The 15968-nt window shown below is 37.6% G+C and overlaps 1 protein-coding gene across 8 annotated transcripts in view; it reads left to right on the top strand.

The window, feature by feature from the left end:
- SPTLC3 (serine palmitoyltransferase long chain base subunit 3) overlaps positions 1–15968 on the top strand; it is a 167405-nt gene that overhangs the window by 106066 nt on the left and 45371 nt on the right. For 7 of the 8 annotated variants that reach the window (XM_087775387.1, XM_087775385.1, XM_087775384.1 and 4 more), the window contains 3 exons: positions 5557–5748; positions 7316–7470; positions 8402–8550. In XM_087775387.1, the coding sequence (XP_087631513.1) occupies positions 5557–5748; positions 7316–7470; positions 8402–8550 (496 nt within the window). The remainder of the gene's footprint in view (positions 1–5556; positions 5749–7315; positions 7471–8401; positions 8551–15968) is intronic. The other variant, XM_087775391.1, reaches the window with a different exon arrangement.

The raw sequence follows: 15968 nt of genomic DNA on the forward strand, positions 1-15968 counted from the left end.
AACCACATAAAGTAAAGGATATCATTGCCAGTAACTGAAGAGATTTGTGAAGTAATCTCAATTTGCATCAATAGTATATTCACTATAGGAAACTTCTGATTTTCATAATTTCAATTTCCATTTTTCTTTTCCTGGGGACTGCATACAATCATTAAGAATTCCCCACTGTCTAATGGATGCCTAGGTATGGTGGTTTTGGGAAAACGTAATAATTTTGGCAGTCAATCTGGTGGGTTTGCATAGAACCTGACAGTTTTATTCTCTGAGACCCAGCCTTCTGGTGACAATGATCCATAGGGGACAGAATTGCACACCAGCCACTTCAAACTGTGACTATCCAGTGGCAAGCTCTGAGTGGGATTCAGCTGGACCGTACCCTTCTCACGGCTAAAATGGGACCCTGTAGTACCCCATCTTCAGCTTCTGCTCCAGAAGGGCACAGGCCTCTATAGGTCCTGTCATCCCCACGTGGCTGTCTCACACATCCTAGGACATCTAAAATCACCTACATTTAGGGTCTCATCCCAGATGCCTTTCTTCTAATGTTAGGGAGGAAACATCTGTGTAGAACCAAACCATCTGCAAGCAATCAGATGTTGCATCGGTGTTTGTCGGTCTGTTCTCCTGTCAGTTTTTAGCTGTAGCAATGCACTGTCCTAATTTGCTCGAGATTTCAATGTTGTCTTGAAATCTGGCAGATATTGAGCAAATATGGCTATCACTTGGTTCACAGTTTTCAACACCTATCCCTTCGTATACGTACCTGCCTTGGAAGCATTATGTAGATCAGTCAGCTTGCATTGCTTTTTTAATAGGTTGTATGCAACAACATGATAAAATCTGATCCAGAAACAGATGAAACTTTCTTCTTAAACTGAGAGTAAAATAAAGTTTGATCCGCTTCTGGATCAGATTTTATTCCTAGCAGGGAACTTATATTTAAAGACAAAGACTTTATTATTCTCCCTGTAGTTTTATTTCAAGGATATAGCTGTCTGCACCTACTGCTGCTGTATTGGAAGTGGCCATAATAGCTCAAAAAATATTTAATTAAGGAGAGGTTTCAAAAAGCAGATTAGGATTTGTGGGTTTCTTTCGAATTTATGTTATCTCTACAGAACAGACTTGCGTGAAAGATGAGTTCTTGGGTCTCAGTTTCCTTGATGCAACTTCACTCACACAGGTTTACTCCTAACTTACGCCAGCAAAAGCGGTTACCTCTTTGCTAGTAAATTAATTGGGGTCAGCACACAGGTTTAGTACTGTGATGTTATGTCCATGCTGTTCAATTCTTAGCTCTTCCCTTGGTACAAATCTGGCTCATGCTGACTACCACTATTCCAGGATCTAAATGCAAGGAAAATTTCTCTCCTCACTTTAAGGGTAGTATGAACAAATATTTAAGCATTATTCATGCTACTGCATAGCTATCTTTTATTTTTCTTTGCTAATCCAAATATCATGGTTTTTAACTGTTCCTTACACAGGTGTTGCCAGGAGCGTGCTCAATAGACTTCAAGGTTAGTTTACATTATTATTAGAGCAAGCTATTTTGATTAAGATTATGTGCCCATTATATTCAGTATTTATACTGATGCCCATTCTAATAGCACTGTTAGATTTGTTGTTAGTGTTAGTGATAATTTCTCCATTTTAAAAACTGAAGGCATTTAGGAGGGGATTCTTCCATAGGAGAGAGTTTCAAAATACTTTTAATAATGACAGAATATGGGGATCTAAGTAGTATTGCACTTAAAGCTGACTTTACTGCATTGGCATCACTCCTGTTGATGTCCTTGGCATCAAAATCTTGCCCAGTAATTCTCTTGCTGTGAGTGTCTGACTGGAAATGAATTTGCAGCTGTGGTTTAAAGCCACTGCCAAATCTGTTGACATAGATTGTCTATAACTATGTGCTACAGAGTTGTGAGGCTGAGCTGCCAGCGTGGCCTTTGGTATCAAGAGAGTATAAGACAGCATGATCTAATAAGCTAAGCAGACTCAGCACACACAAGTTGCATATCCTGATTGTGCTTTTGGTTTCCGAGAAGTCAATGAAATCCTAGATTTGTCAAACTCCATGGCAAAATATCCATTCATTTTTCATTTCATCCATGGCCTTTCTGCATTGGGTGTCTTTACATTGCATAAGTAGCTTCCTTGCATTTGTACCTAGAAAGTATTCTCACTCTGTGGCAGACTACTGAGAAACTATTTTGATTTGGAATGCCAGCAGAATTTTTAAAACAAGCCAATAAAATGTGGATTAGCCTATCACAAAGATTTTTAAAGGAAGCCAAACATTAAATTACTGAGTAACTCTGGGCTGCTGCTTAAGTTGGCCTTTTTGCCAGAGAAATGGAGCGTTACAAATAAGATACCATTTTTGAAAAGGTGACCAGGGAGACGCGGGGAATGGAGTCCCCTAGGGATCCCTTATTGGACCTGTGCGCACTCACATTTTCAGCAATAGTTTGGAAAAAGGAGCAAAGAGAAATAGGTGGCAATATGTGTTGACAATACCAAATTCTTCAGGGTAGTGAAAAATTAGCTCTTGACAACAAACATTGCAGAAAGTTCTCATTGGTATTGTGTAATGCTAATGAAACTGTAGACAAAATTGCAGGTCACTAAATAAAAAACAATGAATGAATTGGAGGGAGAAATGATCCTAAGAATGCACAAATAGCAGTGTGCTCTAGATTAGGTATTTATTGCAACTGAGAAAGGATATATTGTCATCATAAGATATATTTCTGAAACTGTGAACTGTGGCAAGAAGGCAAACAGAATTTTAACAGTCTTTTAAAAAAGCAACAGAAAACAAAACAAAGCATCATTTGCAGATGTATAAATCCATACTGTGCCCTCAAGTGTTGTATGCAATTTTAATTCCCTTCCCCTGCCTCTCAAAAAGGTATTATTGAATTTTGCAGAGTGAAGAGGAAGTTGAGCATTAAAATATAGATCTTTATTATTATTATTAATTTTTAATCTGTGTAAGGACAAGGACACTAGACTAGACTAGAATTAAATAGATTAAGATTCTTCAGCTTGGGAAGAGACAAGTGGAGAAGCAGAAGTCATTTAAGTACAGAAAATTGAGTCGTGTAATTGGTTGAGTAGGAAAGCTGAACAGACAACAATGGTCAAAGTAAATTGTCAAATGAAATCATCAGGCAATTTTATAATAAAAAAAGGAAATACTTTTTTTACAGATTAAATCAATTATGAAAATTCACAATTCATTTCCACAGTATTTGTAGGTTCAAAAATGATGAGCAAATTTGTAGTTATCCCCTGATGACTATTAAATCTGGTAACACAGTCTCAGGCTCATGAAATCTCAAAGCCACCAATTGCCAGAAGTTGGGAGAATATACTGAGGAAAGTATCATTCTATTTTTTTTTTTTTTTTTTTTTAGAATCTTTGCCTAATCATCTGCTACTTAGGATTGCTACAGTTGAGGTATGGAGCTAGAAAATGTATTGTCTACTACAGGTGTTATTACAGATAATAGTATACTTGTGAGTGTACAATTCAGCAGAGCACCCAGTGTGTAACTAGTGTAACCAGTGATCTCTGAATCATTTCAGACCTTTGTAGGAGATCTGCTGTACTTGATTTTGGTGCCAGCATCAGCTTAATTACATCTATCTTCACTGTCTAGGTGCTTTAAATGCAGTCTCCAGTTCCGCCTTTTTCTTCTCAAATAAAACTTTATGATAACATGTAAAAAGTCAACAGTAATGTAATGCAAAATGGCAACTAACCATTCATCCACTGACTGTTTAGGTTGGCTGAAGTTGTTGAACTTCCTTGTGACAGTCAATCAGTCACCCGTACCCCAATGCCTGGATTTGAAGTGCTGCACAAAAGCGTCCACATTACTGTTCTCCAGAAGCAGCAAATCCACTTGTTTTGGTTATTCCAAACCTGAGACTCTTTCTCTACTTTTTTATGGGACTCTAGGGATGGATGAAATGCTCTTTGTCTTCCTCAGTTCAGTTTTTAGACAAGACATAACTGTATTTTTTTGAATTTGTTCTCCCAGCCTTGTACTAACCTTGGGCTATTTGAAGATTCTTTGTTTTCATCACTCGTAGACTGGAGAATATGGGTCACAGTCTGACTCCACATTCTTAGTACTTTACTACTATTGATGCCATTTACTACTAGCTGTTTGTATTAAGGATAGTAAGTGACAGTGGTTGCATGTTTAAATACATATGTCATACTGACTGCATAAAACAGCAGCAGCTGAAATGAGTTCCACAACAGAAGAGTTTTATTGTGGAAGAAGAGTTTTGCAATGCAGGAGTCTGATATAAGCTTCCCTATTCCTTTACCAATAAGATGGATAACAACAAAGCGTTTCTTAATAAAATTGATAAAGAGAATCATTGTGTGAATTCTCTCCTCCGGGCTCACATGCATTATTACATCATCGCAGCTTGACAAGCTACAGTGTCAAATGAATTGCCATAGATGACCATAAGTATGCTCTTAGCCCATGGCAAATGTAAGGTAATGTAGCTGAGCTTAATCCTTGATTAAATACTGTACCTTGTCACTGTGTGCATGCAGCTCTTGTGGCTCATGTGAAATATGACTTGACCATGTATGCAACTCATCCTCATAAAATGTTTTTCATGGTAAATAGGTTGCCCTAAAAGAGCAATTAGCTTGAGGTAGGAGTGCATGTGTAGCATTGCTTCAAAGGTCTACCCTCACATGGTGAGAGCCAGCCCTGCAGGGCAATAAGTCTTTCCAAAGTTTAAATGTGTTTCTGCTCAGCCCTACCAGCAATTTTTTCCTTTTTGGGTTTCCTTCAAAATCTTTATATTCTATCTTATGCCCAGCACCTTTTTTCTTTTTTTTTTTTTTTCCTCCTCCCCACCCCTTTTTTTTTTTAAAGTACCCTTAGAAGTATGGAAGGGGTCACTGAAAATATGATTAAAAGCATTTGTGAAATCAGAACAGAAATAGAAGGTTGGGATCATAGCTGTTTTGGATACTTCCTCAGATCTGAAGAACATCGTGGTAAAGGTGCCCTATTTTAGACAGGATTTGTTGTATATAGGTTAGTTGCTGCAATGGGTTACACAAGACTTCTAGAAGCAGTCAGGCGCAGTGTAGGTGAGTTTTTAAAGCCGCCCTTCCCTTTTTATAGCTCTGTCTTGCAAGAACAGAGTCCTGTGGTTTCCATTCAATCACCTTTGAAATAATTGTCCGATTACACAATAATATGTTGCCAATCTTTCATTAAGTTTCACATGTTTCAAAATAGACAAGGGAGTGGTGTTGAAGACACCTGCAATTGAGGACATGGTGGAGAGGAGAGAAAATGGAAGATACTTGTAGTGGTCAGTAACAACTGCAGTGTTAAAGGTCCTCCTCTTCAGGTATAGGTTGCATCAGCTGATACAGCGTGAGGTCTAAATGTCTCTCCTAATTTGTGGCACATTAAAGAAAAAGATTTGCCTCGAGGTCTAAGGTCTAAGCTTTGATGAGATGAAATGTATTAATCACAAGTTTCTGTTCTATATTTTCAGAAGAATGGCATATCAAATGGAACTGTCTACAAAAAAACATTTATTGAGCACTTTGAACAGGCACCAATGTATGTTGCTGTTCTTACTTTCCTGGGTTTTGGAGTGGGAACAATATTTGGCTACCTGCGAGATTTTATGAGAGCCTGGGGACTAGAAAAACGTAACATTGCTGCAGAGAGAGAACAACAAAAAGTATGTATGAAAAAGACATTATGTATCCACAGCTGAGTTTTCCCCTGCTTCCATGTACAATAACCTACCGAAGTAACAAGGCAGACAACTTTCATCTTAGCAAACATTGCATAGGGATGAGAGGAATGACACACACTGCAGCGTAGTTAAACACGTGTATGAATATGTACCTATATATATGTAAAACCCGGAGAGTTTTCACCTGGAGAGATGTTTGTGTTGTTCTAAGAATGTCAGAATACTGTCAGCAAAATAGAATCTCAGTGTATTAGTAAATCCACAGAAAAAGAAAAGTCAGAAATGCCTTATTGTTAAATATATCATCTCTCCAAATCTCTTAAACCCCAATTTTTCTTTGTCCTTCATAGCGATAGGCAGCGCTAACATCTTTGTAATTGCTGACTTATGTTTGCTGAGCTGCTGGTTAGGTTACAGAGCAGTCAGGAATCATTGTCCCAGCACAAAGTGAATGTAGCTTGAATTCTTGCAAGTCCTGACTTAGAAATGTTTTCATCCTGCATAATTCTAAGTGAAACTTGCACCTTAGCAAGCTCAATTACCTTCTAACTTTGTTTAGATTTTTTTGTTGCTCCTCCTTCTCTGTGCAGTTTGAGCTATCATTTACAATAACACCTGGGATAATGGAGGAAAAATGTGAATAGTGTTACTGTTCAATAAAATTCCCGAAATTGCTTCCTGTTTTGGCTTTCCAAAGATGCACGCACTACTTAAAAAGACTGCACCATGATATTTCATTATCAGCATTCTCACAGAATATCTTTCTCAATTCACTTCATGATTTGGCCGTTTGTTGAGCTATTTTGATTCCAGATGTGCCAGTTAAATCTTTTTGCCATCCACCATGGATTATGGGTTCATTTAATTCTCCAGTCTCCCATATATGTAACTACATGCCATGTTATTTTATCAGTTTATTGTATCCGGTATCTAACATGGCTATATTGCTGTTTCATATAAAACTTTGTTTAGGTTCCATACCTTTCTTTTCATCTAATTTCCGAGTAAAATCCATAGATAGAAATTAATTGTCAACCAAACTAATTGTCTTAACTGGCTGTTTGCATGGCCAGTCTAGGCCAATAATGCCCAGATCAATTATAACGGACTAGCTTTAAACTAATGTATCCAGCATTTCAGGAAATGTAGTGAGTTGCTTATCCTGGTTTTGCAATCTGCTCCACACATAGCAAAATGCTCAATTTGAAGCATTTGTTTTCTCCAAGTGAAAGAACCGTGAGTTCCATTTCCAACTTTCCAAATATTGGACTGGAGAATGACGCCAACTTCTTGACCGTTAAAAAAAAAAACAAAAAAAAACAAAAAAAAAACCCACAACAACAAAAAACTCCCACCCCCTAAAAAAAGCCAACACTATTTTAAGGGAATTAAAGAAAGATATTTGCTGATTGGAGTTGTCTGTGATATAGGAACATGTGGCTGTTACAGCTCTGTGTTTACTAATAAATCAGTTTTTCCTTTTTAATGGGAATGATTTGGGTGCAGACATTTTCCTAGCAACATAACGCTCTGCGTGTTTTCAAACCAGGATTTTGTGCCACTTTATCAAGATTTTGAGAACTTTTACACCAGAAACCTCTATATGAGAATACGGGATAACTGGAATCGTCCAATTTGCAGTGTCCCAGGGCCACAGTTTGACCTCATGGAACGCGTTACAGATGATTACAACTGGACATTTAGGTGAGTCAGCTTACACTCTGCAGCTGTCAGCTTCATAAAAATACTCCTGATATATCTGCAAAGCACAGAAAGCTCCATCTAGACCCTTGACTAATATACATCAGCATATTTTTTTCTGCAATCAGTAACGTGCTGACAATCTGTCCCCTTTCTTCTGAATGTTGTTTGGAAATACAGTATGGAAGGGACTGAAGTCTATCATAAATGGGTTTTGTTTGGCTGTGTCAGCACAAGTAAGACTGCTTACTTCATTTATAACGACAGACCTTTAGTCAGAATATGACAACGAAATTTGTTGTATCCCTTGGTTAGGATTTAAATCCTAATTTCTTGCATTGCTTAAATGTGGCTTCTTACTTACATAGTGAGTCTTTGGCAGTGAGTTTTAAGCAGTTTACAGCTTGAAGATTTCAGTGTATCGCAACTGTTACTGAATTAAATAGATATGGAAATTCACCGCATAGACAACATGTAGGTTGACTGTATTTCAGCTTACTGAGAATGTATCATAGTGTTTCCCACCATATTTTCCTTGTGTTTAATTTCTGTGTGTGTGTGAACACTGATGACTTTGTGGAAGCTGTTGACATTTTGCTTGAAAAAATAGTGTCTATAAGTTGTTTCTTAAATAAAGTCCTAGGTTGGTTTGTTTATTTAAATCCATAAAAGCACCCTTTCACCTAATACCAGTATATTGCCGTCTACGGCTTGGAATCTGGAAAACATTCTAAGGAAGAAGCAGTATTTAGTCAGGAAAAGAGAAAGGCTGGAAAAACTTTTGGGACACTACAGTATGAGGACTGTAAATTCCCAAATAGGAATTTGAGAGTGGAACAAAATTTGGTGGGAAAATTTTTGGGTTTTTTCTTTTCTTTTTGTTTGGGGTTGGAGGGAAAGTTGCACTATTCTTTAAAATTTGCTTTAATTATAGGTTTACAGGAAGGACTATCAAGAATGTAATCAATATGGGTTCTTATAACTACCTCGGCTTTGCAGAAACGGATGTTAATGCTTTGAAAACCGTGACCATAGAGTTACAAAAATATGGGACAGGAATCTGCAGTACCAGACAGGAAATGGGTGAGTAAACAGCTAGATGGCCACCAAAGTTTCTGTAACTATACACTTTTTCTTACAGATATCTCGAAGGAATTAGATACTTGGAGAATTTTAGTCACATCGACAATTACTTGCTTCACTATTAAAAGTGATGCTGTGTTTTATGCATTATCGCATAAGGATTTTTTTAAAAGGAAAAGTGCTATTGAGTTTTGGAAAAGCAAAACCAAATGTGTCATATAGTGGCCTGCGATTTTTAATGATGGAAGTAACAGGTTTACTTTTAAAAGAAGTAAAATAAACATTGAGACTTCAAGAATTGTTCTAGGGCAAACTTAATTGCATCACAGATTTATATCAGTTACCACATATAGAGTGTTCTGATTAGTAAAATGAGCTTTACATAATTGGGTTTTTTTAATCCCATATTCTAAGAATATATTGTAATGTTTTATGAGACATTAATGGGCACAACAGAGAAATTTCTAGTGTGCCTCTAAGGAATAAATTCAGGAAGGCCCCATCTGACTTTTTTGGTTTATAGGTCCTTTATGATTTGCCTGCTTTTTTGGTTTGTAGGCTGCATGTAGTGTTATCTTCAATTGTATATTTTTACACAAAGCCTTGCATTCCTAATGGTGCAATCAGCCTGCATTTCAGAGAAAACAATTTCAAGACATAGAAAAGCAAGAGGAGGTTTCTCTTCAGGCTTTATCTTTCTTGAGAGCTATCAAAACAAAAAAAGGTAGGCTTCTCAGCATGGAGAAGTCTTTTATAGACTTTTCCCCCCCCCCCCCTAATCCAGCAACCTGAAAAATTTTCATTTTATATCTTTCAAAGCAAACTCTTTTCCTCCAGAAATCTTATGGAAAAAATATTGTATTTCATTTGGTTTTTCATTTAAAGTCTCATTTCCAGACAGACAAAATAATGCAAACCTTGTCACCTGCTTCTTATCTTGTCATCATGGTTTGATTTGCCAGTAATAAATGTCAGTGACGCTGCTCAGAAAGGGTTTACAGATTGACCCTACTTTCCTTTTGTAGGTGACCTATCTGGTGACTGCAATATATTGTTTAACCTGAATTGCATGCTTGAAAGCGGTCACCATTACTAGTCATCTAAGGTATTGAAGGAACATTACTCTGTGTCTTTTTCTCTTGGGTTCTATTTTGTCTGAGAACATTTCAAGTTGTTTTCAGTACGTCAAAGAATAAGCCTGGTGTTCTTCGTTCTTTATCTTTTGTGGAATTTTTTATATGGAAGACTTGCATAACTTTGACTTATTCTCACTATAGCCCCTTATGAAAAGATTGATTCTGTCTTCAAATATTAAATATCTTATTAGTTAACTTCATCGAGTCTGTTTTGAGAGCCAATATATACAGATCTCTAGGACTTTCTCTTCAGCTGAACTCCTGTGCAGTACTCAAAGTTATCTTAACAGATTGAGCAAAGTTTTAGATTTATTCTAGTTGCTTTCACAACAAATAGTCCCATGAACTTCATTCAGACTATGCACAATGCAGGAATGGGCTACAAATAAAGAATATTGTACAAGTCTTGTCAATAGCAGTCTTTTAGGGAGTGAATTTCAGAGAGCAGCTTGGACATCAAGACTTATTAAAATAGGAAAGCAGAGTGTTAAGACCTGGCTTAGATGGTGTAGATGAGCAGTCATAGCATTTTGTCCTAGGCAGCTAACAGAGGGCCTGCGCTTGTGTATTCAGTAGAGAGAGAAGTTGCTCCCAGAGCAATTCTGAGCAACGGTTACTTCACTGGCCCTGGCTCTGTTGGAGCCTGTCTACCACCAAGAACTGTATAAACAACCTAAGGAAAATAGCTTCTTATCGGTAGTGTGGATACCCTCTTTTCTTTTTCCTTTACCCTCTTGTGCTGTTTCAGGTCTATTCTGGTTCACAGTTGAGCAGATTTGAAAAATTCTATCTGACTTAAGTATATGTACACATATACTTTCAAGAGAGAGGTAAGGAAGGGTCTGTATGAAAGGTCTTACCTTTTTTATCATTTGCCATCTTCATCTTAGAAAAATAGAACAGAATGGTTTCGTTCCTGGGCAGATAACATTTCAAAACTTTTGTTGCTATTATGTGGCTGAGCTAAAGTGGTTTAAAGTAAAAATGCAGTGAGCTGTAGGAGCCAAGGCTATAAATTGCCTGTGGGGTCCTAATCCAAGAGAGCACTTGAACATATTTATAATTTCAAGCTAATTGACTTTGAAAGTACTGTTCTGCTTATGTGCATTTAAGTCTCTCTCATGTTCGGAGTTTTACCAAGATCTTTCTTAAAGCAGTGATAGATCTCTGTTTTTGAGAAGGATCATTCCACTACTTTGAGAAGATTTCGGAGAGAGGCCAAAACAAAGAAGAAACAAATAAAATTAATGTGAGTGATGTTTGAAAGAATGCGTGATGGTAAAACTGTCTTTTGTGGTCTTCTGCCTAAACTTCTCCTCTTGTAACTGTGCAGACTGTGGTGTGGGTATAAAATGCTGTCATATCAGAATGTTGTTGCAGGTAGTTTGCTCTCAGAATAAGTTAATATGGATGTTTTAACATGGTGGTTTGTATCTTTACAATACTGTGTTTTATTAAGGAAACTTAGTGAAGCTAAACCTTGCTAAATGTAAAACAGTTATTCTACATTCTCAGAAAAGTAACTTAAGCGTGTGTGTGTAAACGTAGTTCAGAAATTAACACCACTGAGAGCTGTGAAGCCCTGCTCATGCTTTCTCTAAAACAATAATGCACATGCCACTTGAACAGCCATTCCTGTTTAAGCACAAAAGCATAGGAAACTGATAAAAACAGTGGCTGGCCATCTTAGATTTGTCCTCCATAAAAAGATTCAAGGCTTTTCACTCCATTTTTAATTCCATGCTCTTTTTAAATTATAATAATAATAAATCACTTTCTTAGCATAACAGCGTGATTTAAGGCACCTTCCTGAGCCTTTTATGGGCCTTTCAATCTGAAAGAAAAGTATTTTCCTTTTTTTAAGACCAAACTAACTATTATCCCTTAGGAGCAAGATCTAGGGGTTACAAGTGGTAGTCCTGTGAAAGTATTAGCTTATTGTTCAGTGGTCAGAAAGCAAATCAAGTACTAGAAATTATTAGGAAGTGAACAGAAAAGCAACCGTAGAACCTCAGTATGCCACTGCATAAAGCTCTGGTTTGCTGTCATCTTGAGTATCTCTGCAGTTCTGGTCAAAAACATTCAGCAGAACTGGAAAGTGTCAGAGAAGGGCAACAAGGATCATCAAAGGCCTCAAACATCTTCTGGATGAAGAACTATTGAGCTAGCTGTCTTCAGCTGTCAGAAATGCCTGTCATCTGGCTTGAAAAGAGCCCAAAGGGGGAAATCATAGGAATCTTCAAAATTTTGTGTGGCATGGAAAGAGTGGTCAGGGTTGGCTGTTCATTGTCTCTTCCACTACAAGATCTACAGGACACTGTATGAAGTTGGTAGAAGGTTTCCATCTAAATACAGCAGGCAGCTCTTCACACTGGAGGCTGGCAGACCTGAGTAACTCATTGCAAAGAAGGCTGCAGATGCTAAAACTTTACACTCTCTTGCACTCTAGGGGACACTGGCCATATACAGAGGAGAGATCATTGATAGTTTCTAGAAATACCAAAGCTGTTACCCGATTCAGGATGTCCTTATGCTGAAATTAGCTAGAAGCTGGGATACTACTATATATATGTTTGTCCTGCTTTCATTCTTCCCCAGACATCGATACAAGACCACTGTCAGATGAAGGATTATGGGCAAAAGGGACCTTTTGTGTGGCGTGGTGCATCTAATACTAGTTGTTTAACATTATTTTATGTAATTAGTTGTTTAGTATTAACTTGTATTATTACTTACATGCTTATGGCCATTGCTGTACAATCATTAATACTGGACTGGTGGACTAGCAAATCACCGTACAAATTTGGCTTGAATCAGGAACATGCACATACTCGTATTTGTATAAAGTTGGGCAGTATTTACAATAGAGGTAGCACATAAGGAACTAATGAAGCAGTAACCTGGCTGTTTTTGGTGTTTCTGAGGACATTAAGATTAAGAAGACATTAAGGGAAGACACTTAAAAGAGATCAACAAGAAAGAGTTGCACATATGCTTGGGGCATACCTTCTAAGAGCAGTAGCTTGGGTGAATGTGTGAAAGTGGTTGCTTGCAGGTGGTAGGCAGAAAGCAAAAAATGCTGATATCATGGTCTGCTTAGAGGTGAAAGACTTTTTGGTTCTGTGTGGTATATGGGATGGAAGTAGTCCCTGAAGGACCTGGGTAGCGAATATTTAAGCATAAGATACTTCAGAAAATTTTGGAGCAGCTGGAGATGTAGAATGAGGACCTTCTTGGTCAGAGGGACAGGCTGGGAGGAACGATAGGACCATTCACCTAGAATGGTAAGGGCACATCTGAGAATGGCAAGGTTAAACTTACTGAAGCCAGAAGAAAAGATGCTGCATTAACTGTGTGAGGTGTCAAGGGAGGATGCAGAGAGATCTGCACCTGCCATATCTGACAAAAGTGACCATGGGTGTAATTTAAATTAAAACAGCTTTTGTCAGCAACAATCTCTCCTGCAGGTGCAGAAAAAGTCAGTTTTTTAAATTTCTTTGGCTAGTCCATTATAAGTCAAGAAAGCAATCAGGGTATGAAAAAGCAGGAAGTTTTGTTTTCCAGGAATAAATGTTGGATCTGAGACAATAACTCTTAAAAGTCAAAGGATTTAAGTAACTGGAAACCAGTTATTCAAGTGACTGGAGTACTCTGAACATTAGGGTAGACTACCCCCAAAAAATCTCTATACTATGTTTTATTTGTGTTTTACTTATTTTAATCTTCCTCTCAAAAGTGTTATTTTTTAGCTTAATAAAAATGCTAACAAATAGGAATCTAAATAAATATGAAATAGCATGTATTCCCTCTATATAGTGAAGAGAATGACAACTTCAATGTGAAGTCCTTTTTTCCCCATGCAAATCAATGTATTTTAATGGCTAGAGTGGGAGCTGGCCACTATTGGAGGCAGGCTTACAAGCCTTTTGTCTGAGCCCATCCTGTCACATTCATAGTCAGCCTTTTCTAAGCCACATAACTTAAAATTATTAAGGGAGAAATATGCAAATGATTATTTACCACTGTCGCCTGCTTGCTGATTGCAATGATAATAAAATCAGTAATGTTACACTTTTTTTAAAATAAAGCAGTTTATTATGCCCTGAATGCTCCTAGGTTTAGCGCCAGGGCGGTGACGGGGCTCTCGCATGAGCAGCTCGTAGTTCCAATGCTCTATTCTAACTCACCATTATTCCTTATGGAGATGATATACATGAGTAAGAGGAGCAAATGTATCATTAGTGCTCTTTAAGCAGCCAAGCAGGATTCCTGCATTTTGAAATCCTTCTCCTGTGATTATGCCTTGGACCAAAAGACAAGATGGAGCCTGCACAGAACACTTGCAGGGTGATTCATCCTGGAGGGCATGGTTAGGAGATTACTTTTTAATGCCTAGCTTGCACTCAGTTGTAGGGCTTTTTGTTTGTTTGAGGATTTTTTTTATATTTGATTGTGATCTGATTTCTAAAAAGCAGATCTGAAAACCTGTGCCAACATTCAAACTACAAAAGTAGGCCCATCCCTTTCACTTCCTTCCATTAAGTTTCGAGGCCTAATATGAATTTGTAGCAGCATTTCAAGAAGGTAAAAATAGTTATTTGGACGCTCTGTCTTTTATACCACTTCAAAGCTTTGATTAGGGCCAGGGTTCATTTTAAACTCAGTACTATACAAACACGGAAATAAATGGTCTATTTGTCAGTCAGGAGAAAGAGATAAAGAACTAAAGTTCCCATAATTTACGGTTTCCAAGTAGGAGCTTAAGAAGAAATACAGCCACATAAATGAGAATTAGTGTGTACACATATATATTTTTGTCATAATCTTGGCTACTTTCTGATAAGGTACAGTATAAATTAGGAAACAGTTCACGAGAGAAATTTTCCTTCTTTGTCATCTCCTACTGACGTTCTTTTCCTTTTTATGCCTACCCTCTCATAAATAACTGATCCAACTTATGATCAAAGTGTCAAGTTTGCTCCTGGTATTTCACCATTGCAAAAGTATGCTTTCCAAAGCATCATTAAGCTCTGGACAGTTCATCTTCTGGCAGGTGGAACTGAAGGCATCAGGAGTAACTAAGGGTTGTGTGACATGTTTAAAACCTAAAATATCTCCAATATATAATGTTATCTATGTACATGCAATTATTTAGGCACTTAAGACACTGCCATCCAGGCTTTTACATGAAAAGGCTGAACTTCAACTGTAAATTTTAGCCTTGTGTTTTTATAAAGGAAAAAGGCAAACAAAACTGGAAGATCTAAATTAAACTGGAAGTTTTGTTAAAATGAATCTCCTCTTTTCGGAGAATCAGTAGATTACACAGGTACGTTATTATATCTGTGACACCTGCAGCATCTTTGTGGTATGAAAGCCCTATCAGCTGGTAGCAGCACTAAGAAAGCTTGAGCATTCCCTTTCTTTCATGTTTCCTCAAAAACCACTTCTTTTGGGGCTCTTTTATGCACGTGCAGTGTTAAATGAGGCAACTACATAAAGTTTTTGTGTGCTTCTCTCCCTCTCGCTTGCCAATACGTATTGTTCTACAAGTTTAGGCTTTGCTCTTGTAGTGGGCTCTGTAGGACAGTGATGCCATCTGTATCATCTGCTCTTGTAGAATGACGTAAATAAATAATACGCTTTCTATGTCTTCTGTTTCTTCATCCTTCCAGTAATAACTCATCCAATCTTGCTTTTGTAAAAGCGTGTATGTGTTTCAGTAATATTTTTCCATCTCTGACAAATACCTTACCAGAGTGAGTTTGTGACCTTAAGTTTCAAATGTGGCAGGGAAGTTTAGGTGTTTTGTTCTGTTCCCCGCCCTCCAAAGGATACCTCTGACAAATCGTCATAGAGTAATGGTTCTTACTCACCTTGATGAGTCACATCAGTAATCCATAGGATTCCCCGTTGTTGTTCATAGGTGGAAGTGGCTTTTATGGGAATCTGTTCTTGTTCTTTCAATGACTTGTTGCTTATATCAGTTTACTCCTCCAGCTTTTGTTTAACTTGAAGCGAGCAGATATTTTCCTGTCTTCTTTGGGCCTCAGAATTCCAAACAAAAAATTCTGTTGAAGGATACTGTTGTCAGTGTTGGCAGTTTAGCCGGTACATGTCATTAGCACACAAAAACCTGAAAGACTGTATTGGGCAGACGAACCAGTGGCATAAACCACCTTGTCCAAGCTGAAAGTGCCAAAGCTGAATAACAAATTGTGTGGATCATGGGAAGTGCATTTTCAAGCTTTATCTGTCTAGTAGACTGACAATGAGTTTCAA

The sequence above is a fragment of the Nipponia nippon genome, unplaced genomic scaffold (genome assembly GCF_047370975.1).
Source record: "Nipponia nippon isolate SJK-2023a ecotype South Korea unplaced genomic scaffold, ASM4737097v1 scaffold_4, whole genome shotgun sequence".
Classification (NCBI taxonomy): domain Eukaryota; kingdom Metazoa; phylum Chordata; class Aves; order Pelecaniformes; family Threskiornithidae; genus Nipponia; species Nipponia nippon.